A 27317-nucleotide genomic window follows, 5' to 3' on the forward strand; every position below is an offset into this window, starting at 1 on the left:
GGGGGGGGGGACTCCTGGAGAAATTTGATCCTGCTTTGGGCCCTTTAAAGGAATATGGGATGAGTGTTGAATGGAGCTCTGAGTGAGTCCCACTGAAGTCTGCGCTCCGGAGGACAGCGGCGGCGACGGGACGCGATTCGACGCCGGGGAGAGATGAATGAGCGGCGGCAGTGAGAGGGAAGTCGACGGCGGCGAGGGAGGGAGGGAGGGAGGGAGGGAAGGGGGAGAAGACGCCAAGTTATGAGACGGGATTGCGACGAATTGGAAAAGCGACTGAAGGAGGTGGAGAAGTGGGTGACAGCAGAGTCACAAGGTAAAGCGGCCGCGAGCGCAGCGACTTTTCTCTTTTTGCTTCCGCGCCGATCTGAATGCACATGACTGAGGATAGATTGAACCGGGACGGGCACAGCAGCTGTATCTTCGTGTTTTCAGAGATGTCTGATGTCTGAGTGAACTTTTTTTTTTTTTTTTATTTATCCTGACCTGCAGTTTTGCCGTCGCTCCTCTTCTCCTGAGCGGTGCGCGCCTGGCACACCTGTTCCCTGTGGCCTTTTTTTGGACTAAAATCTTGACCTCTGTTTGCCCCTCTCAGCAGCTCTTCCACTGTTTATTACAGCTACTATATGTATATTGCCCGTTTCTAAAAAGAATTACACATTTATGTGCCCCACATTTTTATTTGATTTATATCTTTTACGCTCTTTGCATCTGGAGAAATCATAGCGGGTCCAAACTGCTGCACACATCACAGTGAGTCCTTCAGCTCTTCCATAGTTAGACATGGACATGGACAGAAGATATATGGCCTCGTCTCAGACTCTGTGGTTAAGGGTGTCTCTTGCTGCCAAATTCTATCCTCTCTCCAGCCTGCAGTGCTGCGGCAGAGTGGAGGCTTTAAAGGACAGAAGATGTTTACACCTCACTTCAGAGGAATGTCAGGGCCTGTGTTTAAGGCTGAGACTGATAATGAGTGTGGTCAGTTTGCAGAGGTCTGTCATTAACCTGAGCTGGGACAGAGCTGCAGGTTTGCCTAAGTGGCAGAGGAACATGGAGGAGGAGGGTGGGAAAGGTGTCTGTAGGAGGAGAGGGAGGATGGAAAGTGAGAGGTGTTGGAAGAAGAGAGGTGAGGCAGATGGACAGAAGAGGAGGAGAAAGGCAAGATAGATAAGGAGATAAACGAGGGGAGGATTAAAATGAGATATATTGTCGACTGAAGGTTTGAATCGACCTCCACTGTTTGAAGTATCTGGTCTGAGTAATTCCTGAGTTGAAATCACCCTTCGAGTCTGAGGAATTGCAAGATAACAATAAAAACGAGGCCAAATGCTGTTATTTCTAAAGTATTAAAACATTCTCCCTTTGCACCCAATGTCAGAAACCTCTGATTTCTAAGAATAAGGGCATAGGTTAAGAAATGTGAAGCTGCAGCAGAGCTTTCCCTCCTTTATTTATAGGAGCGGTATCCCTGCCGTAGTTGTAAAATGGTACCAAAATAGTGCAGCATTAGTTTAAACAAAAGTGTGAGGCCTACTTGGCCGGATGGGAGTCAACAGAGGTCCCCCTTTGTTAAACATACGGGGCGGCAGAGGAGTAGATAAGGCAATATTTAACACACCCATACTTGACTCCGCGTGCTCTCAGATAATTTATCTTTGTCTGCTTGTGTATACATGGAGATCTGCCACGCTGACACGAATCTGCGGTGACTGACCCAGATTTATACTCGTGCTCCCGTGCTGTCTGTGCAATGGGAGTCTTTTTCATTTGAAGTTGGGAGAGAGAGAGAGAAGGGAGGAGGAGGGGGCAAGTTGGACCTCAGCAGAGACAACAACAGTGGGGATTTGAAATGTCTGGTGGGGATGATATCACTGAACCACCTAATCACTTACATCACCGCAGCTGCATGCTCAGCAGTGTGTCAGTGTGTGTGTCTCTGTTTCCAATCTATCGTCCCGCGTATCTCCATCTGTGTCCGTCCGAGCTCTGGTAAGCAAGTTTTGAAGACTTTCAACTGGCCAGGGGAGTGTGTGTGTGTGTGTGTGTGTGTGTGAGTGTGCGGTGATTAAGGATGTTTGAGTCAATGTAAGGGCTGGCTTGAGAATTTGCTCGTGCGCCGCCTGCATCCTCCGAGGAGCGGCACACTCCCTTGATCTTTTCATTGAGCACGAAAAAGGCAACGGAGCAGTCACTATGACTAGAAAAGACAACGTAACACGCTGTGCAGTCCAAACAACTTCATTACAATCCCTGATATCTTCCGCGTTTCAAATAGAAAACAAAGCTCTCCTTTCTGGATATCAAATCTCACTCAGTGTGCGGAATAATTCAGTGTAACTGTCGGGGCAGTTGTTGGCGATGGCTGCGGTAGATACTGTACTGCTGGGATCTTTGCGGTGTTGTTTCCATTCAGTCGTCTTCCCCAGTGTTTGCTCTGGCCCCGGCTGTGTGCAGGCTCTTACAGCCAGCGGAGAAGCTCACAGGGCCGTCGTGCTCGTCTGCAGCCAGGAGGAGACTCACCGTTACGGGCTTCGGCCCCTGTCGTCCACCTCCCTTCCTGGTCGCCCGCTTTGGGTGGCCCCAGAGTTACCACACGTGGCTCCGCAGACACCGGAAAGCTTATTTTTGTTGTCTCGTCCCCTCCTACCTGAACGTTTTCGACAATGGCACATGCAAGACGTGCAAGACACTGCAGAGGAGAATAGCATTTTTCACATGTGTGACAGCAGACTGGATGGAAAATTCAGTGTTTCTATAAAAGATCCCACAATGGAGGGTTGTGCTCATGCAAAAGGAGAAAATGACTCCAGTTTAAATCCAAACGGTAACAAAAGTGAAGCATTGGGTTACATTGCTCCCACTCACACAGTGCAAATGACCTCATTCCTGAGAGGACGGTGTTTTGGGGTTGACTTTATTCTTACGCAGTGAACTGGGAGAGTTGTCCTTCTCTAACCTCTGATTGTCCTCCCTCCCTGTCCTGGTCTTGCTCAGTAGAAAGTTTAACTTTGCACTTGTTGATTATTCAGTTGGGTTCCTGGCACTGGCTGGCATGAGCTCTAACCCCCCGTTTCCAAAGTGCAAGGGAGTGCTAAAGGAATTAGCATGGCAGTGCTGAGAGTGTTTAACCAGCAAATGGCTTGTTTACACCCAGCTGTTTCAGCGCCTGGAGGAGGGCCTGGCCTCCTCTGTCCTGGCTTGTCCCGGAGTGGCCTAGCAGGGCTTAATCAAACTGACTGACTTCCTCTTGTCTCCACGCCAACATCCTGCTCCATTTGACCTTCATACGCTCCTGTCTGCCCCAGGAAGAAACTGGAGGACGTCGGCAGCTGGACCTTGACTGTCCGGCCTGGTCACGGCGGTCAGGCTGGCGAAACCTCCACATGAATGACTTCTGTAATTTGTTTGCTAGGCCTGTATTTATGAGCATACTAATTGTAGGGAGCGCCATGGTGCAGTTATAGTCGCTGGACTTTGAACGTCTGCTGTTCTGCTGACGGTGTCTGGCTGCACTACGAGTCTGTCTGTCTTTCTATTTGAATACTAAACCCCCCTAACTTCCATGATCTAGTTTCATTTTTACTCCACTCTAAATCTCCCATTTGAACATCACCAGCAGTCTCTTCAGTTTTAGGAAGCCCAAAGGCTGATTGTTATGGCTACCTTTTTACGGTAATGGCGTTTTTCTGTCCTTCATGTGAGCTTTAACCTTCGTGAATGAGTATCCTGCCAGAGAAAAATAACCACCAGTCAGTCCTCCTCAGGTAAAAATAACTTCAGAGCAGTTTCCCACATTCAGCCCCTTGCCCCATTCATCCTCACACATTCTTTCCTCCTTTCTTTGCCGAGGCAAACTGATGGCCCCCCTCTCTTGCTGTGATGGCACTGTCATGCAGAAAGACACTATTGTGCCGCGCAGGATCCCGTTTCAGTCCTGCCTTGTAATTAAGAAGGGATTGCATGGCTGGGGAGGGGGCAGAGACCAGGGGATTGGGTTAGTAGGTAATTTGGCTAAAAAACAGAGCACTGGCCTGCTTTGTAGCTGACAGGCCTGGGAGCCGGCACGCATGAACCCAACTCCCCCACTGACACACAGCCTCCCTGCTGGGGTTTTGTTCAGTGTGTGTGGGCACGCGGAGGGACAAGGAGCTAAAAGGCAAGAATGTTTCGGGCTGCCGTGTTTTTGTATATAAAACATATACAGCATGTACACAGTCTGTCAGTGTTTGCAGACCTCTTGCACCTCTTTGGTTCTGCAGTGACACAGAAACTTTCATTCAACTTGTATTGTTGTGAGCTCATCAGTGTTTGCTTTACTCACATTTCCTCAGTGAATCATGGGAAATGTGGTCAAAGAGGATCATTTCAGAGGTTAAATCATTTGTTTCTTCTCTTGTGCTGTAAATGAAAACAGAAGCTGGACCGCTTGAGGAAATACCAATCGCAGGATGATTTGTGCATCGAGTTGGCTCTGAAATAAAGTTCTTTGTAATATGCTGCCTTATTTTTCAGCGTCATAATGAAGTGACTACATTACTCCTCACCACACCGGCACCAAGATCTAATCACTTGTCTTCCCATCTGTAGGTTCAGTGTGAGTCCAGAGGCAGAGCTCTGAATCCTCGCCATGGCTGACGTGCTGGAGAGCGGCGGGTCAGGAGCCGTTGGAGCCACGAGTGTGGATTGGCAGAAACGCTGCATTGCTCTGGAGATGCAGCTGCTGAGGTTCCGACTTCAGGCGGGGAAAATCCGAGAGCTGCTGGCAGAGAAGGTAAGAGAGAAAAGCATCATGGGTAGCAGAGTGAGCAGAGGTCGCACACAGAAGCTGTGCCTTAAATCACTCCCATTTTCATTCCTCCCTACATAAGAAACGCAGTTAAGGAAGGATGTAATGTGAGAGTATGGATTGAAACTGACTTCCATCAAAATGCTTTTTAATAATAATGTAAATTCCTCACAAACATCAATCGCTGTACCTGAAATTATAAAATGTGATACCACTGACGAGTAAACTACACAATGTTGGTGACGTTAGCGTTATTTAGTATCTCCAACTTATTCCAAACCTAAACTCTATGAATACACATAAAAAAATACAAATACAGGATTCATAGTGATTTGATGTTGATTGTTTTTGACTCGACACGTCCACTGATTTTTTTAGGAGCTGATTTGCTGAAGTCTTTTCAAAAAAAATTTCTAATCTTTTAATGATCCATCCCATTTTAGTAACTCAGTAGTTGGAAACTAACTAGTCACAAACTTTGAAAGCGATTTATGAAGCGCTGACTCAAGCCAGTCCTGACAAAGTGGCAAGTGCAACCCAGTCCTTACCTTAAGATCTCTTAAGTGGAAGCAGACCAACCCAGAAACCATTCTGACCAGGAACGCCCTCCAGCCTCCCATGGGGGATCCCACAACATTCCCAAACTGGATTGGATATGTCGTGCCAGGACGTACTTAGGGCAGTTTTCTGAGCTTCTGAAACCGGACTGAATTTATCTGCCCCACTGGCATTTTGTGACGTAGCTGAGGATCTTTCTCTTCTTCAACACAGTAAGATGTCAACAGGGAAGACAAAACATAAAATATTTCAGAATTCATGATGATTTCGTCTGGCATTGCTTTCGCGGGATTAGCTTAATATGAACCGAACGTGTGGCCATTTGAGCCGTACTCCTATGATTGCTGCTTTCCTCCTCAAAATAGCACACTTCTCTAGATGTTCTGACTAATATCATCCTCTCCTTCCTCCTCTGGCAGCGTTTTCATGTTTTTTATACACGAGGAAACAACTAAAGCAAGTGAAGAAATACAGGTGTGGGCGACTGTGTGCGTAAAGATGAGATTACTCATCTTATTTGGTAAACAGTTGGTCCACTCACCCTGTGTCATCGGTGCTTGGCTATAGTTTCAGCCCAAATGAATATTTAAGGTTTAACTCATCGCTCCCAGTGCTTCCCATCAAGTTGGGGGAAATAACCGCAAACAGCCAGCCAAATGCTTGTAAAGTGGTGGCTGTTGTAAAGCCTGGCTACCAGACACTCTGGAAAGTAATCAACTGTCATCAGGAGATTCGGTCCACTTCTGAAGATTTGTTGGTAAAAGAGTGGAAATGTTTGGATTAGAGAAAAGGGGAGCAAGTCCAGTGGCAGAAAACTCCTCTGCCTTCGTAGCTTTACAACCGGCCGCTCTTTGTGCACTCAGAAAGCTTGGAGCTGCTTTTACTTGGAGGGTCAAAGCGGTTCGCTCCCTGCATCATCTCTAATTTTGGAGCCGTGGAGTAGTTCATTCAGTCAGTCAGCAGGATGTTTACAGTCCAAACATAACCCGGTGGCTGATAAGAGCTGGACGACTCCCTGCTGTGTCGTCTGTCAGCTTCTGTCAAACCAGCTCCTTTCTGAGAGTCCAGGCAGCACACATTTATAACGCTGATGAATGCTTCAACTGTAATAATCCTGGAGGAGGATCAACACCGGCTAAAAGGATATTTCACATATTATCAACCTAAGAGTCCCTGCAGCTTATCACTCACCTGTAAAACATAAATAAAACATCTGTGTGCAGCATCTGTCAGAAAACCAAAACTAACTATCTAACTGTCACGCATCATCTCTTTTATTATTCTCTCACTTAGACCTCCATTGTGACCTCCAAGTCAACGTAACCTTCCAACATCCTGCACACGCTCAATCTGAACTAACAGATTTCTTAAACTGCTACTACGGTAATTCTATGGTAACAGACTGAGATTATTTAGTCATTGTCAGACTGGATTCATGAAATGAAACAAAATGGCAGTCCACTGTAGTTATCAGAGTAATGAACTGGTGGAGTCCAACAAATGATGCCATTGCCTTTGAAGTCAGTCAAAAATGTTATCAAATGTTTAAATATAAATATTTCACTGACTGCCGGACAATATTTGTTATTAACCTTTTGTCCGTGTAGCCATAAGAAAGAAAATTCAATGTCTTTTTTTTTTTGTTGTTGTTGTTGTCGTTATTTCTGATCAATCCATTGCTTTTTGTTTAGCTCCTGCTTTTAAACATACATGCATACACACTGACACACACACACAAAGGGCAGAGCGGAGTGTAAGTGGAGGCCCGTGCTGCTGAGTGTGTGTTTTTTTTTTTTTTCTTTCTTTCTTTCTTTCTTTTTGTGGGTGGGGGTGTTGGGTGCTGAGCGACTCCCATTCCCTCATGCGTTATTGCTGTTTGGAAAGACCGCTTCACGCTCTTCATCCCCTCTCTTGCCAAGTTAGGAGTGTTTTACACATTGACCCACTTTGGTATGGAAAAACATTAAAAAAAAAAAAAAAAAAAAAAAAAGAAGCTGACGTGGTTGACTGTGACATAGCATTTATCTCCAGAGGCTGAGTGCAAGTGAAGCAGAGGAGGGAGGGAAGGAGGTGCCAGTTAGTCCTGTGAGTATAACAGGACCTTTACCCCACTCCAGTTAGTTTAAACTGAGAAAGTGTAATCAATGGCATCAGCTGTTGGACTATAATAACAGAAACTCCCTCAAACAGAAAAAAAAAAACAAAACTGAAGATGAGATTTGCATGGCAAGGATATTTCCTTGTGGAACCAAAGTGACATAACTTTACTCTGGAAAAAAAGCATATTTTGGGAATATGAAGTCAAATAAATGAGCTAAATCTGTCCACTCCTTGTATGAAGAACTGATAGTTTCCACATGAGTTGTCATCACAACCTTAGTTTTTCTGGTTTGTTTTGATTTAGCGGAAATGATATATTCTCAGATTCTGATCTGGTACCAGCAAGGTTTAAACCCCACTTCATCTGGGAAATGACCAACATGCTATTTGGACTTTTGGACTTATAGATTTAAAGCTTTGGGATCTTTAAATTCAGCAGAGTTCACAAAGACCCCAACACTACTGAGCTGCTAGCATGGCTGAAAATGATACAGAGAAAATATTTGAGGATATTTTAAAAGCTTAAAGAAGGGGTACAGTACCAAAACACAGCAAGACAAGATTCAATAAACCGCAAAGACAAGAAAATAACAGTCACAACTCACTCGCCTCATTACAGTATAAGACTTTAGTTCAACAAATGAAAACATCCAGGATCCAGTAAATAACCAAACAAGAAGGTTTCCAAGAGATGAGGTTTACAGGAATGATTTAACATCAAGATCCTCAGTGAGACTTTTGGGAATCAGAGCTTTGTGGAATTAAACCCAGAAGCTTCGGTTTAGAGTTTCGTTTGCTCTCCAAGAAAATAGAAATACCTTATTCAGAGGAATTTTTAAATTGGGTGGTATTCCCACTTCAAGGTTTCCTTTCATTACTTGGCTAATCTAATGCCGGACAAATTAGATTAATCTCTTCCATAAGCCTCACGTGGCCCGAGGAGTAAAACACTGTTATATGAATCAGGCTGGTGGTGCAGTATCAGTCAGGAGGCCTGTGCAAAGATCACTAGGTTCACACTGGTGTGTATAAATATTTATTTTCATGAGAGGATTTCTTTTGGATCAGCTGTTTTTAATAGTTCAACTCACCGAATTTGTGTTTCGTGTTAAGGCTTTTTGGCTTTTATGCAGGGAGAGCAAAGAGCCAGCTTTCTTTTACCTTCCATATCTGCATGTATTTAAAGATCACAGCGGATTTAATAAATAATCACTGAGACAAAGTGATTACAGCTTTACAGGTTACTTGGAGCAGTTTTTCGAACAAATCGCTGATGTGCCTCGTGAGAATAGATGTCATTTCAGTATTTTAGGTCTCTTTCTGCAGTTTTAACATTTAATGATTGAACCAGAGTCATTACTAAGCATTGCATGAAATAGTTAATGGCTAAAGAGGCAGGTGGAGCATTCAGCAAGCAGACATTTCCCAGTGAAACCAATTTAACTTTGACCATCATAAAATATAGCACACTTTCTGTGAATTCAAGAAGAAATGGTCGATATAAATTGACCACATCTTATTAATGCTTTGATTTATGTGTTTAAAAATAAAAGCTCTTTATTCAGTCCCTCTGAATTTCACTGTAATGCAGCAGGACAGCAGCCTGCATCCAAATAAGATGACTCTGCACGACTTTAGCACAAATTTGCAATTGGTTATTGTTTAAAGGATAAAGCTGGTGATAGATTTTTATTGGAGTCCATAAATCCCATAAAAAGACCAGACCGAGCAACACATTAGTCTGTCTCTCGCCTGACGCCTGTGATGATTAAGAGAAAAAAACTCACACGTCACACTGACAGTGCTGCAGAGCTCGCACGCTCTCACTTTAATCCCAGTCGCCAAGGTCTAACCACCTCCACTTCCCTGTCCCTGTGACCTCCAACCTGTCCTCAAAATGCGATGTGACAGCTTTTGAGGCCATTTGATGGCCACTCGCATCTGTCCGACCCCCGTGACCTTTGAGGTGTTTTATATTTCACCTTAAGTGCTGGCTTGCTTTGTTCCTTGAGTGGTGAACGTGAGCTGTTGATGCTTCTTTTGGCCCAAACTCTGTAAAGTCTCTGACTCACGAGAGAAACTTTTGATCTTGAGGTGAGGAGTCATCCAACCGCTAACCAGCAGCCTCCACCCACGCCTCCTCCTCCAAATGGCTCTGGTTTGAGTGAGTGTTAATCTGGCTGCAAGGCAACAGGCAAACTGTGAGCGGTGGATTCTGGGAATGAGGGGACCTTTATGGAGGTGACGACAGAGAGAGAGAGAGAGAGAGATAGAGAGACAAAGCGAGGCAGACAAAGATGGCTGGAGGAATTCAAACGTATCTCTCAAGCAGAGTGAATCCACTGGTATATTTGCTCTCCTTTCAACCGGGTCACTGAACTCAGAGGAAAGAGAACCCACGTTGAACTGGCGTGTGTGAAAGCATTTGTGTGCATGCATGCGTGCGTGTGTGTGTGTGTGTGTGGCTTGCTGAGAGAGAGGGTACTTGCAGGTCTATGCATACTTGCAGGATGGGCAGTGTTTGCCTTTGAAAGCATGAGTATGCATGCTTGCACAAAAGGTGACGCAAGCTTGTGCACACACATACGAGCATTCTTCTATCGCGCTGTTGTTTGACCAGCAGTGCTGCTGTGAAAGATGTTCTCTCTGCTGCTTCTGCCCCGTCTCTGGGTCCTTCTTGCTTGAAGTGCCCCTCCTTGTTAAATCTTTTGTTCCCCACATATGTTGATGCATTCCTGATTCAGCAACATCTTCTTGATTAGAGAGGCTTTCATAACGGGGCTCGTCTTGTTTCCTAAGACATTCATCTTTTAAATGACTCCCCTGTGGCAGCAAGGATTAAGTGTACTGTGATGCATCTGTGTGTGTGTGTGTGTGTGTTTCCAGACTCCTGTTAGGTGGTCCAGCTGTCTAATTGGGCTCTTCTTAGCGCGGTTCAGGACCTGAGCTGTAGTTGTATGAAACAAACTTTAACCTGTGATCACCTCCAACTCCTGCGCCACATACACAGACTGAGTGACGTTTGTTCAAAACCGAGTTTACCTCTTCTGTCGCAGATGCAGGAGCTGGAGCAGAGGGTGACGGAGGCCGATCAGCGGGCGGAGAGCGCTGAAAAACAGGTAGACCGGCATTTTTCATCCTTCTGTGCTGTTTCTATGTATTTCATAGTTGGTTCATGGTTCATGCTCTATATTTCTATAATCTCCCAGCCTGTCTCAGCAGTTAGTTTCCTCAGTTTGTGTTCGAGCAAACTGGACAACAAAGTCCAGCTGCCACGAAAAGCCATGATTTGTGGTTGAAAGTTACAGAAAAAGTTTGTAAGTTGATCTTCAACGCTTCTTTTTTTTCTATAAAACTCAGCATCAGTCAGTTCAGTGCTGACTGATGCAATACGTGGATCTATATTTGAGATCCATAAAGTCACATTTAGTTGGATTTAGTGTTTTTTTGTTGGACTTGCAGCCATTAATTAGTCAACCTTTGATGTGATTCAACAAAAGGAGAGCGTGGTTTGAGGCAAAGAAACCTCATATGAATCACACACATACTGTATCTCTTGCTGTCGGGTTTAATGTCTGATTTTCTGTCATTACTGGCAGCTCCAGGTGTTTACTGTAGGTGGTAATTTAAGGTAAAGTCCCTCAGGGCTTTGAAAGATATTTTCTCTCTGATCAGAGCTGGCAACAAGTATCCTCCTTTTTTTTTTTCCTCTTGTCTGCCGCCTGTCAAAACTGAATGAACCGTGCAAATTTGAGCTGTCTCTTGGCCACGCTTCTGTATTTATTGCTCCAATTATGCATTTCAGATCCATGTCATGGAAGAAAAGCTGAAGTCTGCGAACATACACACCAGCGACTCAGAGACCTCGTTGTACAAAAAGTATCAAGACCTGACCAGTCAGGTTCAAGAGAAAGATGCCACGATAGAGAGATTAGAGATGCAGCTGGAAAAACAGGTAGGGATGAAGCCATCAGATAAACGAGGAGAAATGCCCATTTATGTTCATGAAATGTAGGTTGAAATAATCCACAAACGCCGTTTTCTTTGACTGCAGATCTTAATCAGAGCCCAGGAGGCGAAGGTTATTGAGGAGAAAGCAGCCAAGATTAAAGACTGGGTCACATTTAAGCTCAGAGAGGTAAGCTCAAACATGTACAGTTAGATGTGGGTAAAATTATCTGTGGACACAACAGATGCTTGTGATTAAAAGGATTATCTACAACTGTTTACACACCCAAGTTTTATCTGCAAAGTGTCGACGAACTATAAAAAAGCATTATGCATCAGTATAAACCTGCGTGCTTCTAAGTTCAAACAGTTTAAAGGGTCGTAAAACTTTCAGATCTGGGCAAAAAAAAAAAAAAAAGCGCTAAAAATGCGATCAGCTAGTCTGCCTTCTGTTTTCTTGCATATAAATAAATATACATATGTGTTTGTATTTACATTGTCGCAGATGGAGCAAGAGAACCAACAGCTGAAAATGGCCAACTTGAAGCAGAGCGAACAGATAATGCTGCTGCAGGATAAACTACAATGTGAGGACAGCAAGAGCTTTGAAACAGAGTGAACTGATGCAAGCTTCCCCAAAACGTTGATCATAAACACTCGTCGTGTTCTGTTCTGTCATCCAGCACTCTTAGAGAAACCAACATCCTCAGGATCCCCTGTCATGGATACCCACCTGGTGCCCAGCAGTCCACTGTTTCCTCCCAGCTGCCCCGGCACGCCACCTGCCCAAGACGACAGCTGGAGACAGACGGGTCCTCGTGGTGCTGCCTCTAATATCAAGATCTCGCCGACAGGTGCGCCGGCCTCGGTTCACTTCATTTCAGGATGGGCTGACAGGAGGCTTTTGAAGCAGCTGGGCTGATCGCGAAAGCAAAAACAGTAATGGAGGAGTGACCTCGAGTCTGAGTGCACCGATCAACAAAATCTCCCCACATAACACATTTCAATGATTGTCTAAAATTCCTTACCCTGACCTTTGAGTTTTGTTGTAGGTTTTGCTTTCACATTTTCCAACATAATAATAATTCATTTATAATAGCAACGACTGCAGACATTGATCGTAGTTACTGAATTAATCCTTCTTTGCTTCGTGAAAGAATAATCCAGTTTCTGAGCACCTTCAGTGAGTTTGAAAAGAAACTATTTAAACCTCCAGCATAAACTGATTGATATGTTCAGTCTTTACTCCACAGTGCACGTTGGTCACACTGCCACACCCTCCGGGCCTCCATCAGCCTCGGTGATTTATCTGTCTTCTCCTCCTCTCAGATGTGAAAAGGCATCCTGAGCAGGTCAGTACAGGGATTTGCCTCGGAGACCTGGCGGTCCATGATGCCCTCTCTCAGGGACGGGGCAGGGAGGGGCCCAGCAGCCCCGTTTTACCAGTGAGCCCAGAGGGACAGGCGGGATGCTCAGACAGAGACAATTCCTCTGACGAACTCAACAGCAAGTTCCGCTCCCATTGCCTTCACTCGTCATCCTCCTCTTCCTCTTCGTCCTCCACTTATGAAATGGCCCATGGACCAAGTTCCCCAGAGTCATCCGTCAGAATAATTCCTCAAAGCCCGCTGCTGTCGCGCTCCCCCTCCACCAACAACCCATTTCCCAATCCCCCCCAGCCTCTGGTTCACCAGTCGGGCACCAGCATGACGTTACCCAAAGTACGAACTCCGCTCACCCCAAGAGACAGCATCCAGCTGGTGAAGAAGCACTACAGCCAGCCGCAGCCCAGCCTGGACAAACTTCACCACCTCAACGTTAACATCGACATCATGACCCCATCCTCCACGTCCTCCACTCTGAAGAGCAGCGGCACCGCTGGCTCGCCCTTCTCTCAGGTCGTGGAGGAAACGGACATAGACGACGGGCTTCCTGACAGCATGGACGGGGTGACAGAGGGGTCAGGATCAGAGGAGTCGTCCCGGGATGGAGTCTCCTTTGTGGGGCTTGCGGAAGAGCTGGAGCGGTTGGATCCAGAAGTTCTCAAGCCGCCAACACCTCCTCTACACCGGTTCCCTTCATGGGTATGACGGACCAGTATGATCACCTCACTGTATGACTGCTGCTGCTTCTGTACAGCTACCAGCAGCTCTAAAACTCACCACCACGTTATATCTCATTCGTTTTAACAACTTACCATTTTACGGTGGGCTATTTATTTAAATGTTTCATGGTTGAGACCACCAGTGGAGCCAAGAAGTAGTCTGGCCCGTAACTCCCCCATAAAACCTCAACTTTGGGTTTTACAGATTGAATGAATGAGATGTAAAAGGGTCATTGGTGGGTCCTAAAAGAGCTGGAGGATCAGCCTGTGTATCCCTGCGTTCAGGCTAAGCTGGTCGGTTGCAGGCGGCAAAAGCTCATATTCAAAACATTAATAATTATCCATAATGGCGACAGTGGCATTGATATTTTCAAACTCATGACAAGAAGGCGAATAAATGTAGTTTCCATTTTCAGGCTCTTCGTGATTCATGCAGTCTCATTGCCAAGGGGATTTTGTTGCCTTGAAGTGATTACTAATGAATTTTGTGAGGTGAGGAGGAAAGTTTCTGACCGTTTTTCTCCCTGCAGGAGAGTCGTATCTATGCTGTGGCTAAGTCAGGAATGAGAGTGTCAGAGGCCAGTCCTGCAGCCCGGGGCCCCGGACGAGGTGAGTCTCAGAGAAAAAAAAAAGACAGCAGTCCGCTCTTCCACAAACTTCCTACAACACTAAAGAATTAAAAATCCAATAATCTTCTCTAAATGAGACAGGACAAAGCTGCTAATCTGGTGTGTGTGTGGTTGACATGAGCCTGGGTGGTGTTGCCTGTGGTGTGGAAGATGAGTCAGTGCTGTGAAGTGACATGTCATTCAGCTGATGCTTAAGCTGCTGTAGCGGGCGGGGAGGGGCGCTGAGCGTGGAAGGTTTGGATCTGTCATTGATGCCTTTGATGTCACTTCCTGTGGCCCGAGGCTTCACACACCTGTGCAGATGTGGCACTTTTAAAGAGCAGGGGAAGAAAATGGGGGGAGGGAGGTTTAGACAGGCCGAGGGAGAGGCTGCTTTTTAATCAGCTGCAATGAGAGGACGGGGTCTGGGTGTAATTACTGCTGTGCTTTATGTTCCAACATCGTCCATTTTGCCGCGTTGCAGACTCTGAGGTTTGACAGCTCTATGACTATCGAATTTCCCTGCTGCCAGTTAGAGGTAGCTGACTGCCAAACGGGCTGTTGTGGATTAAGCCATAGCTTGCTCAGCTTTTTCAGCTTCCTCTCATGTTTATGCCTTAAGGTGCATCTGTTATTTGAGGATTTTGAACGTGAACTGGCAAAATGAATACATGGGAGGGGTTGGTCTTTGTTACTTCAAAGCAGATCTGCTCTGTTTTGAATATCTGTGAAATTAAAGTAGTAGTTAAAATGTCCAACTTTACAGCAGAGATAATCACGTTTAATTTATTTTATTTTATTTTATTTTTTTTATTGTGGCAACTGCATCAGGGTGAATCTTAATATAAGTCAACCGTTCAGGTTTAAAGTGATGCAAAACAGCTTTGTTGCTTTTAGTAACATGTGGTGAGTGTATGCTTGCCTCAAACTGCCATACACCGTATTCCCAGCTCCAAACACTTGCTGCCTCTTTGCCAATTTTTCTGGATTCGCCAGGAGATAAGCAGCGTCAGACACTGCCAGGATGACAGCAGCACTTTAAAACAGTTAGAAATAAAAAAAACAATAAAAAAATAAAAATCATCTTTTTGCAGGGTCCAACTTACCCCAGTATCCAGCAGCTGGTCCGTTCACCCAGCTGATCTATAAGAACATCAATGTGCCGGTCTACACCACGCTGAAAGGGGTGAGTAAAGCGGATCTGCCGTTTCCTCTCTATTCAGCTCGTCATTTCTGAGAGCAGTCTTCTTAAAAGACGCTGTGGTTTTGGTTCACCGTCCTGTTCCAATGGTTCGTTTCAGAAAGCCACTCAGATCAGCAGCGTGCCTCTACCTGACGATGACTCCGGGTCAGAGGATGACAGCAGCTCTCTGGCCAGTTTGCGGACCTCCATCCTGAGCCCAGACAGGAAGGGCAGTGTCCCAGGGAGCCCACGTGCCGTCAAAAGAGGTGAGGACTGTACACTGTGGTCAGCCAGAACTATGGTCAACAAACAGATCCAGAAACATCTGAATCTAAATTCAGTAAGAAGCACATAATTCTTCGATGGATCCAGATTATATGTAATATAAATGTGATAATAAATGATTCTGCTCCAGCTCACTGTTTAACATAATGGTACACTAGACTTGAATACAATAGAACTGAGTACAACAAGATTAATTTTCTTGCTGAGGCAGACGCACACACACACACCAATAAATCCAACAAAGAGAAACTTCCCATTGTCAGTGGGTGAAGGTGAAAACACAATCTTTGAATTCCAGACATTCGATTTCAGGGACAAGCACACGGGGCAGATGCAAGATACGGCATTAAAAATACAGAAAGCAGCAGGACACACCAGAAAACTGCTGTAATACATCAATCAGCACAGACCGATGCGAAGAGATCCTGGATTTTCCATCCAAGCGCACTTTCTGTTCACCAACCTGTTGTTTGCAGCAGGACACACCAGTCGAATGTCTGGAATTGTGATTTTCTGTTTTTTGTGCCCTCATCTGTCCACATAGGTGTGTCCATGTCCTCCATAAGCTCTGAGAGTGACTATGCCATTCCTCCTGATGCCTACTCCCTGGACAGTGATTATTCAGAACCAGAGCATAAACTCCAGCGGACGTCCTCTTATTCCTGTGAAAGCGCTGGGCCCGTGAGTGCCTGTGTTGTGTTATTGTGGAATCAAAGTGTCCAACAACAACGTTTCACCTTTTTAAACGCACAATAGAAGAAACTTTTCAGTAAAACATTACACTTCTGCATTTATGTATCATTATTATGATACACATGTATGATGGCTATGACTCCTTCAGGGTGGAGCAGTAATCTGTGCTGTGTGTGTCTGTAGGAAATGCTGGAGAAGTCTGGGTACCTGCTGAAGATGGGCAGCCAGGTCAAAGCCTGGAAACGTCGCTGGTTCATCCTGAGGAATGGAGAGATCCTCTACTACAAATCTCCCGTGAGTGCGTCTCGCTGAGAACTTGTCTGCCTCCTTCTAAGGTCTCGCGACCTGCGCAGAACACATGGCAGGAATATTTCGAAATTCAGTCCGTTAGTGTGCGTGGTGAAAGGCACCAGCAGCAGGTTAACACACAGAGCTGGAGATAAGGGCATCTCCGATCACCGCACTTGCATTTCCTGGTGTGGGATAGTAATTCTTTAATTCCGGGATATTGTATAATTTGGTCTGTGTTTTCAGAGTGATGTGATCAGGAAACCTCAGGGTCAGATAGAGCTCAACTCGTCCTGCCGTATTGTTCGTGGAGAAGGTGCACAGACATTTCAAGTAAGTGGAAAACATCTAAAATCTTCAGCAAAGGGGCCCAATAGTACTTCACAAGCTGTGTATGATTTACACTGTGCGCACTGTGACGACTCTCTTCTCTGTTCTGTGGCTGATCAGTTTTTTATTTACACTTCAAAGACTGTGACATTAAAGCTGCATCACAGTAGAGCTTTGCTGCTGCATACCAGGGATGCAGCTTTAGATGACATCAGGTATAGCGTTGGGCTGGAATGTCTTCCTGGCTCTTCGGAGCCTGATTCTGATCTCCTCTGACACGATGATGTTATCTAGCTCGGCTTGGCTTAGCATTTTTCCCATATTTCTGCCTTTTTCTCTAATCAGTTGATTACAGAGAAGAAGATCTTCTATCTGACCGCCGATTCACCCAACATCCTGGAGGAGTGGATCCGTGTCCTGCAGAACATACTCAAGGTCCAGGCCAGCAGCCCAGTTACAGTGGAGACCACCGCCAAGCCCACCGTTAGAGGCTGGCTCACAAAGGTCAGGAGCCAGAAGTCGATATTAGCCATTTTAAGGAATTAGGTGAAAGGATAACACATATAAAGGGAGAGGCAGGAGTAGCTTTACACAGAATCAGGCTAGTTCCCTCTTCTGTCCCCAGACTTTATTCTACAATGTGCTAATCTAAGATGCAGGCTGTAGTCTCATATTTCATAACTATACAGTGAGAAGTAAAACCAAAGGAATGAGAGAAAAATTTATTAATATTATCATGGAGGTATAAAATTAAAGAAGCTGAAGAGAAGCAGACAGTGAACATTCATATATTCCATAGTTAAGGTAGAAGCCACTGAAGACTTAAAAATTACGATTGACAACATAATTAATAAAATAGTATATATATAATTTTATTTAATTTTTTCAACAATGCATGTATGTGTTTGTCTGTTATTTGGCTTCATCATTTCGAAGACCTTATTTCCACTCTAGCTGTGGGAGGTACGGAGCGGATGCCAGAAATAACTCATTTTCAGGCCTAACGTCTTCCAGACAGATATAGAGGTGTCTGTTACTGTGGGGGGTGGCAGAGCTCTCTGAAGGCAGATTCTTGAAAACCGTCTTCACGTTGGGACACGGCTGGAAGACCAGAGCTGCTGCTGGAATGCGACACCCCCCCCCAGTCCTCCTCCCATCTCTCTCCTCTGTCTCACCCGCTCTCTCCCTGCCTTTCCTCGGCTGAGGCCTGTCTGCTGGTAAAGTTAGGACACTTGAACATCTGACGGGTGTGTGTGATGGATCTCTGACAGATGACTGACAGCCTCAAGCTGAGATGATGGACACCACACACACACACACACACACACACACACACACCATCCTCTTCCTGCGAGCTGTCTTTGATCTGCTGGTTATGAGGGGTCTCCGTTCAGTTAGGGGCCGTTTTGCCTCTCAGCAGTTAAACCTGGTGGCCCCCATCCGATAGATGCACAGCTGGCTTCAGGTTGGAGGCATCTTCATCCAAAACCATCTGCAACTGTATTCCTGCTGGAATCAGGGGCTTAATGGACTGTTTTCATTCAGCAGGAATCAGTTGTTGCTCTGCTTTGGAAATAAAAAAATTATGGTCCAGGATTTTATTTTATTTATTTTTTTTTTACTGTTGCTGAAGTCCTTGATGCCGCTCTCACACCCACACTGTCTGTACACTCGTGGGACATCTGCTGGTCAGATGTAGAAATCAGACATCTGTCAAGCTGTTTAAAAAGCTCTCTGGTCTGAGCTTCAAAGGGCACATACTCGCACAGAAAAACAGAAGTTCACAGGAACTTTTCCCACAAACTTTTCTCAAACTGTTTCTGCTGTTTGTCTCTCCGTTTCAGGTCAAACATGGACACTCAAAGCTGGTGTGGTGTTCTTTGGTTGGAAAAGTCTTCTACTACTATCGCAACCAGGAAGACAAGGTTCACAAAACAAGCCTTTCCTGACACATAACATGCACTCACCTGGTTTTAATTCTGTGGGGATTTTTTTTTAGAAACAAATGCTTTGCAGGTTTCTCAGTGGATTGAGTTAAATATTGGAATATAGAGAAAGTTGGATGTCAGTTTAATATGTTTCTTGAATTAAACACAATTCATTCATTTCATGCGCAGAATTTCTCGCTCTGTTTCAGCTCCCTCTGGGTCAGCTGCAGATGCGGGAGGCATCGGTACAGGAGGTGGATCGCTCCTGTGATTCAGATGAGGACTATGAAGCAGGTAGTCGAGGGTTCCTCTCCTCCCACTGCACTTTAGTGGTGCAGCCCCGAGACCAGAGTCCTACATACCTGCTCATTGGCACCAAACAGGAAAAGGTACAGGAACAGGAGCTGCCTTCCTAAATGTTGAACTGTTCTACTGTTTGCATGTAAATAAGCATGTTTTTATCCGTTGAAGGACACGTGGTTGTATCATCTGACCGTAGCAGCCGGCAGCAGTGCAACTTTCAAGGTGGGCACGGAGTACGAGCAGCTGATTGGTCAACTCCTCGATGCAGAGGGAGACCCAGGTGAGAAAGATCTCTAGATGCTACAGTTACACGTAAACCATAAACTGTATTATTTACTCTGCATGCGAGGAAAACAACAAAATGGGTTAATTCAAAGACGTTAAAAAGAGATTTGACTTTGTATTTGGGGAAGGAAATAAGGAGCCGTGGCTACTTCTGACATCCTCCTTTGCTTTCTGAAGAACCTATAAATACGTAATTACATTACAGACCAAGTTTTTTTTCTTTTGTCCAAAAAGCAAGTTTGTGTTGCCAAGTTAATTACTGTATCATTTTATTCAAATCCAGAGCCCTATTTTTAAACAGCCACTTATTTTCTGGATTGGATGAATGTTTTTTTTTTTTTTTTTTAACTCGGCCGCACGAGTCTCCTTTTTAAAAACCATCTCATACTTTTTGTTACAAGTATAAGTTTTAATAAAAACACCTGAGAAACATCTGATCGCTGTTAAATTCTGCTTACATCACCACAACTGGATTTTTCTGTAAAAGGATCCAAATTAGATCAGTAGCAGAGCAGCAGGCCACGTCTGACTATGACCCTAAATGTCTGACAGCTTTAATCCACACTGCAGACAGTGTTTACAGCTGGAGCGCCGTGTGAATTTCTGTCAGCTGTTGAGTCATTAAAGCTTTGAAACTCAATCTGCGTCTGTCTGTGTATATATATATATATATATATATATATATATATTTGTGTGTGTTTGTGTGTGTGCGTCCTCTCCTTTCTTCTCAGACTGTGGCTTGTGGAGGAGTGAGGCCTTGAGCTTTTGTAAGGACGGTCTGCGCTCGCCTCTCACCACTCTGCCCTCTGAAGCTCTGCAGACAGAAGCTCTCAAGCTTTTCAAGGTCAGTCTCCCTCCTGGCCCTCTCTCTCTGTCTCTATCTGCCTCTTTTGTTCTGTCCCACTTACTTTTTGTTCTCCATTTCCTTTCATCCTTTTCTCCCAATCCTTTTCTCCTTTTCTTCCTGCTCCTACTCACTGTGAGGGTCTGTCCAAGACGTCATCCATCCTCCTTCAGCGTGTCCTTGCCACTGCCCTCCCTTTATGCCCTCCTACTCCTGGATGCACTCCGTGGCTCTCTACTTTTGCCTTTAAAGCAGATCAAAGGCTCGAGGACGAGAGCTCCAGCTCATTAAAAGTGTGGAAGAGAGATAATGGCCTTGATTATCTGCTCTGATTGAGGCTAACTGTTCCTCGGCTTTACAGCCGGTGTGAAAGGAGCCCTGACGTGGGAGGTCAGGGCCCTCGGAGAGTGGTAGCAAAGGATATAGAAGCCAGAAGATGGGGGAAGAGAAATAGGATCAGAGCAGATCAGGGACCTCGCAGAAGGATGCCGTATCCTTCTTACTTTCTTTTCAACTCTTGCTGCGCCCACCCAGGAGTCCCCACCCTGGCCGGCTCACGCTTCACAGCCCCATCAGCTACAGTAGGCCTGTAGGCTTGAAGGTTGAATGGCCTGGTTCTTTTTTTGAGCAGTCAGCCTGAAAAATAAGTCCCAAACTGCCACAAAGAAATGAAGTGAATGGAGATGACGGGCCTTTCAAGTCTTTGAATAGATAATGACCCTGACACCACTGAGGAAAGCTCTTCTTAGTAAAAGTTTCTTTCCTCACTGCTGATCTCACCTCATGATATTTCAGTTGTTTTAAAATCACCACCCAGTTTTCTCTTTATTTTTAAGTCCTGTTGTCTGTTCAGCTGTTTGCCTCCACCTGCTGGAAGTTTTGGTGAAACAAACTTTTTTTTTTCTTTCTGCAGTCCTGTCAGCTCTTCATCAACGTGCTGGTCGAGTCTCCGTCTGTGGACTACCACACATCGTTGGCCCAGAACGCTTTACAAGTGTGCCTGACCCACCCAGAGCTGCAGAATGAAATGTACTGTCAGCTCATCAAGCAGACCAACCAGAGGACACCACACAACTACTCCCTCACGCAGGTCAGACCGAAGACGGAAGGAGACAGATGAAGGTGGACGCTCCGAATCAGCCTCTAACTTAACTTAGTGTTTTTCCTCTTTTAGTGCTGGCAGCTGTTATCGCTGTGTGTCGCTCTCTTCCTTCCCCAACAACATTTCCTCTGGTACCTGAGACAGTATCTGCAACGCAACGCCGACCCAAGGTAGCTCAAGCTCATGGCCTAACAGTAGAACACAAACCTATCCTGAAGCTGCTTCTTGTACATCGCTGACACCTCCATCATTCTCCCACGCAGGAGCGAGGTAGGGAAGTACGCAGTGTACTGTCAGAGGTCTGTGGAGCGAACCCTGCAGAACGGAGAGCGGGAGGCCAAACCGTCACGCATGGAGATTGTCTCCATCCTGCTGAGGAATCCCTACCACCACTCACTGCCATTCAGCATCCCGGTCCACTTCATGAACAACACCTATCAGGTAACTGAGAGGCTTCTTTCACACGTCTTAGTGAAGGTGTGTCCTTCGTCTCATCCTGTCTCGTCTTGTTACGGTCTTGGAAATACTGCCAGTTAGAAGAGAAGCCTGAACACATTGAAGGGAATGTGTTGTGACAAATCCCCTGATTAAAAGACTGAAAGAACAGCTGACAAAGGCTAAACATGGCGGTTAATAAAACCACGAGACAACAATTCACAATCCAGACTCCATCTTAATGAACGCAAGATAAATGTGATTACTATCAAACGTGAAGTGTAGCACATTGCACACATTCTTTTTAGATTCAAAACTCGTCACAGCTGAAAATTTTAACCATTCGTGCTGAGCTGAATGCAGAAACTATGCTGGTTGTAACAGCTTGATCAGCTGGTTAGCCCAGACCTGCAGGCCCGTGCTGTGGTTCCGCTGCTTTACCACATTGTCACCTTGTGTCCTCTGGTCTCTGTAGGTGGTGGGTTTCGATGGCTCCACTACAGTTGAAGAGTTTGTCAACACGCTGAACCAGAGGGTTGGCATGAGGAAGCCTCAGCTGTCTGGGTTCGCCCTCTTCACCGACGATCCGTCGGGCAAAGACCTGGAGCACTGCCTGCAGCCGTCTGCCAAGGTAAAGAGCGAACATAAGTGGATGGACGAGACCTTCCAAAACGCCACTGAGGCTGCTGGCTTCCTGTGGTGTATCCAGCCAAATCATTAGTCTCATGTTACCTGATTATTTGGAGGATCAGAAGTGAGTGGTTCTGGTTTATTTTGACAAATTGAGCTTGTCCAAACTTTTTGTGAATTCTTTGGTTTTCAAATTTAGGCAGAAACTGTAACCCGATTCCGTTCAATTATGACACACATTGCTGCTCCCATTATGTTCACTCATTACTGTTCAGTCATGTTAAACCAGCCTGTAAACTGATGACATTAATGAGTACAGGCTTTACATCTCAATAAACATTTTTGTTAGACGGAGCCAGAGATGAGGTAGAAGCTCTCCTATGATTTGAGACTGACTCATCTGCCTTTTGTCAGATCTGTGATGTAATTTCCAAGTGGGAACAGGCCCTGAAGGAGCTGCACCCTGGTAAGAATGAGGGGACGCGGATTGTTCGTCTCACATACAAGAGCAGGTAGGATTTCTCTTTGTTTGATTTGAGCTTTTCTAGACACAAACACACACACACACACACACACACACACACCCTTCCTTGGCATCTGTTTTCATGCAGTCCTAAACATTGTACAATAAAAGCTGCTGATGTGCTATGTGTGGTCTGCCGCTTTCACTTCTTGCAGGGATGTTAGATTTAGTGCATTTTGGAAAACAACTGAATCTTTTGCCAGGAGAACATGTTTCGTGATGCATTTTTTTTCCTCGTGTGGGTGCACAGACTGTGTTTCAGAGCTCAGGTGAAAGGAGAGACGGAGCGAGAGCGCCTCCTGCTGGCTTACCAGGTCAACGATGAAGTTCAGCAGGGCCACTTCCCAGTGAACAAAGAGCTGGCCCTTGAAGTGGCTGCCCTCATGGCACAGGTCTGTAAAGACCAGGTCAAGCTACATGCATGCTTTTTAGACTTAGACTGTTTTGTCATCTGCACTTTGTTGAAAATCTGTTTGTTTTTTTTTTTAAACCCAGGCTTCTCTTTTTGTTTTTTCGTCCTCCAGGTTGAACACAGTGATGTGGAACGACCAGCTGCCTCTTCCCCCGCCGGCTCTCCTCAGCCTAAATTTCAGCTGATTCTCCTGCAGGCCTTGGAGCGGTTCTACCCCAAACGCTATAAACAGGACTGCAGCTCAGAGCAGCTCAGGTAAAATCCCTGCGCTCCATACAAAGTAGTGGTGGACAACGTGTGTATCGCCTTAACTAACTCAGATCGAAATTACATTAAAGCCCTCAAATGTTCTTTCTTTTTCCTATTCCAGAGATCTTACAGAGCGCCTGGCCACTAAGTGGTCTGTGCTTCGTGGGTGCAGTGCATCCGAGTGTGTGAGAATATACCTGACTGTGGCTCGGAAATGGCCCCTGTTTGGGGCTAAACTCTTCAGTGCCAAGGTAAAAGCACAAAACCTTGTTTTCTTTGTGACAATCCTGTTGATGATGAATTACAAGCGTGCGCTCCTTTTACGAACATCACCTTCCAAGGAATGTAAGAGGGAGTCTGACAGTGGAGTGATCCTGCTTCCTCATATAACAGATGACGACCCAGTACTTTTTGCACTGAGGCACAGCTGTAACACTGATCTGTCCTCTGTCCACAGCCGGTCCCCCCCTCTCCTGTTGAGCAGAGCCAGGTGTGGCTGGCAGTCAATGAGGATGGGCTCTGTGTGCTGGACTATACGATGGTGAGCTGAAAAGACCTAAATCAGCAGCCGCCCGGTCTGTTTAAAAACAAATGAGAAAAGAGAATGACATGACGTTTGTTTAGAACATTTTAGAAGAACTTTTCAGCGCTGATATTTGTTTTTGCTTACATTTGAATGGCTGCTGTGCTCAGCTGGATTGACCGCAGCTCCTCTGGAATGATTTTTATTCTGTGGTATTTGAAACACGAGAAATCCACAGGAAAATAAAATAGTCAGACTCTTATTTTGACGTTCTTGACCTCGACAGATAGCAGGTCCAATGTGTAAACGAAGTTAAAGTGAGCTCTGTAATTTTCAGCAGCCCCATGTTGCTCTTTGTCTGTCTTGGTCTGGCAGGCAGAATTGCTCGTGTGCTCCGAGGAAGTTGGAGGAGAAAAAAATAAAAGAGTGAAAATCAAAATCGGTTGATGGGAATTATGTCACGCTTCTTTACACTCAATTTGACCCACAAGAAATGCAAACCCAGAGTGATTTCCCAGATGCAATCCAAGCTTTATTCTGGGATCGGCAGTAAAATCTGAACTTTCTCCCCGTTTGCATTTGATCCTGCTCTTTCTATTACACACAAATACTTTCTGTTTTTCAGCAAACTCTGGTCACGTACTCCTACCAGACTGTGGTCACCTTCGGTGGCTGCTGTGATGATTTCATGGTGGTCACGAGCCAGCAGAGGGAACCCGGCGTCGGGAAGAAGAGCGTGGAGAAGCTGGTCTTTGCTATGGCCAAACCAAAGGTGTGTCTCCTGTGTTCATCCTTGTTACTCTTTAGTCTGACTTATTAGTTTCTGCTCTCTCTTGATATATGAGGTGTTCCATCATAACGTTGGATTATCTGAGGCTGTGTATGAGGAAAGACTGCGGGGTAGCTTCACAAATTTGAAAAAGACTGCAACAACCCACTTGTATGAATACAGCTCAGTTAGATCCAGGTCAGTCAATTTCATTGAGCACTTTGGGAACATGGCAGGTGATGATGATGATGATGGAGCACTTGAGTTCATCTGTCAGGCCCGTGTGGTCTAAAGCACCAGCAGCTGAGGCGTGAAGGAAATGCGGGCAGTTGGAATCAGTGCTGAGGGAGCTGTAAAGATAAAGGAGGGAACAGTGACTTTCCCATACTCACCTGTAGCAAATGGAGAAAACAGATTGTTTATTTTATTTTATGTGCAGAATCTCTGTGGAGCTCTTACAGAGTTACCATTGTAGGTGAAGCCAGTGAGACTTGGCTGCATTCTTCACCGCGGATCAGTTGTGTTTCTCAGGTTTTCACTTCCTCTGTGAGCGATCCTGTGTCTCCAGTTCCCCAGAACACAGTGAAACACAATCCTCTTAATCTGCCCCGTGTTTGCTTATTATCTCAGATACTGGAGCTGACTCTGCTCATGGCCAGCTACATCAACCACTGGAACCCCAGCCTCCCGCCCGCCTCACAGCAGCCGCTGGGCCACTGGGACGTGGACAGCAGGCACTTCCCGGCCATGAACTACACCACCAAGGGCCCCACACTACTGTGAATTAAAAAAACAACACAAAACAAACAAACAAACAAAGAAACCCAGACCGTCTGAGGCTTGGTGAAAGGTTTCCTTTAGTACACTTTCGACTGGAGTACATTTGGTTTTATATCCATTCTCACACAACAGGTACAGGAGGATTTTTTTTTTTAATGAAGCTTTAGATTTAGAAATGTTAGGTTTAGTCTTTAGAGACTATTTATTTGTACAACTTCAGAGTGTTTCAACTCTGTTTAAATTAGGTGGGAGGTCACGTTGTAATTCATTGTTGAAAATGAACTTTATTCATGATGACTGGTTGTCTCTGGTCACGCTTCTTTTATTTTCTAGCCTCTGAACTACAGTGCTGCGTGCCACTGTAGTTATTCACCATGAATTTAAGAGGTACTGAGCAATTAGAAAGGGACTTATAGGGCGAATAAAATTAGAGATTCATAGATTTTAGTTTCATAATCTGATATATACCACATTCTAATGTTACTCCAATTTAGGGCTATGACTAACCTGTATTAAAATCAGTTTATGTGATAATTGTTTTCATTTAATCTGTGGCTCCTTTAGTGATTTTAAAAAATGACTGTTGCGGGTTCTGTGAGCCCATGTTGGTGTTCTTAGATTGGCATTTGCACTCAAAAAGACGTGAATTATAAATTAATTGTGATTTTTCATTCTGCCAACTAATTACTTAATCGTTTCGACCCCAGTAAAATTAGATTTTCCTTATTAAACAGAGAGAAAGACAACTTTTCCCCCCGAGAGAAATCAAGGTGACACTTAAGGAACCTTTAACAATCCATTTTTTTAAAGTATAAGGTAATATTTAGCCCACATTAATGATATGTAACTGGTACTCAATAAGGTAAAGGGATTGAAAGGTATCTAACTGACATACTGTATGTGTAGCGGATCTGTGAAATTGCAGTGTTCAATGTTCATTTTCTCTGAAGACATCGACACATTTCAACAGTCGAATGAAAAACAGGAGGCGACAGGTTTTAAAAAGAGCTGCCATAATATTTGAATGACTTGAACTGTTTTGGATCAAACCACTGTCAGAGTTGTGTCCATATTAGCTATTTATTTTTATTACCATTAACAGTTTTTAGCTTTTGCTTTAAAGGAAAATGTAGTGTCACGTTTGTTGCTGTAATTTAAGAGCAGTGTGTGTCTGCTACTGTACCTGAGCTAGTGTGTTTGAAAGATGTTGTCATGTTGCCTGTACTGTACGTACGTGTGGTCATGAAATAAATGTTACAATCCTCTGCCAGGTTTTATTTTGTTTTTCATTCCTTGTAGCTTTACTCTTCACCTGGATTTAATCGAGCACTGTACTAAAGGTCAATTTAAAGAACTTTTATTTGACTTGACGCTATCTATATTACACTGTTTTATACGTCTGCTCTTCTAAGAAGCATCTATTACATTTTTCACTCCACCACAGTTATCTAAAAGCTATTTACTTGCTGCCTTTTCAATTCTATCTTTAAAAAATGATCTCCTTTTAAAGTTTACCATATTTTGCTGAGCTATGATTCATGTTTATTTAGCTAATTGGTGATATTAACGCTTGTTCAGAATCATAACAGCATTTGATGTATTCTCTATTATAGTTAAACATATTTTTTTAATTATTTACCTACTGACAACAATT

General features: G+C 44.8%; 1 protein-coding gene across 1 annotated transcript; it reads left to right on the forward strand.

The window, feature by feature from the left end:
* The first annotated feature begins 232 nt into the window (after window positions 1-232).
* plekhh1 (pleckstrin homology domain containing, family H (with MyTH4 domain) member 1) lies at window positions 233-26928 on the forward strand. The gene is made up of 30 exons (XM_029494428.1): window positions 233-313; window positions 4585-4768; window positions 10498-10560; window positions 11247-11396; window positions 11496-11579; window positions 11895-11976; window positions 12073-12243; window positions 12719-13473; window positions 14024-14102; window positions 15196-15287; window positions 15403-15550; window positions 16114-16256; window positions 16446-16556; window positions 16797-16883; window positions 17226-17384; window positions 18725-18805; window positions 19018-19197; window positions 19280-19391; window positions 20128-20240; window positions 21154-21330; window positions 21415-21512; window positions 21606-21783; window positions 22253-22408; window positions 22822-22919; window positions 23181-23322; window positions 23455-23597; window positions 23713-23842; window positions 24049-24132; window positions 24740-24886; window positions 25514-26928. Exons 2-30 carry the CDS (start codon window positions 4625-4627, stop codon window positions 25664-25666), a joined length of 4260 nt encoding a protein of 1419 aa, XP_029350288.1. The 5' UTR covers window positions 233-313; window positions 4585-4624; the 3' UTR covers window positions 25667-26928.
* The last annotated feature ends 389 nt before the right edge of the window (window positions 26929-27317 follow it).

Source organism: Echeneis naucrates, chromosome 22, assembly GCF_900963305.1.
Source record: "Echeneis naucrates chromosome 22, fEcheNa1.1, whole genome shotgun sequence".
Lineage (NCBI taxonomy): Eukaryota > Metazoa > Chordata > Actinopteri > Carangiformes > Echeneidae > Echeneis > Echeneis naucrates.

Bases quoted from the DNA above. Each gene is read 5' to 3' on its own strand.
- plekhh1 (XM_029494428.1), top strand. From the start codon at position 4,625: ATGGCTGACGTGCTGGAGAGCGGCGGGTCAGGAGCCGTTGGAGCCACG. The intron at 18,806-19,017 runs GTTCACAAAACA...GCTCTGTTTCAG, and splicing joins ATCGCAACCAGGAAGACAAG to CTCCCTCTGGGTCAGCTGCA. The intron at 23,843-24,048 runs GTAAAAGCACAA...CTCTGTCCACAG, and splicing joins CTAAACTCTTCAGTGCCAAG to CCGGTCCCCCCCTCTCCTGT.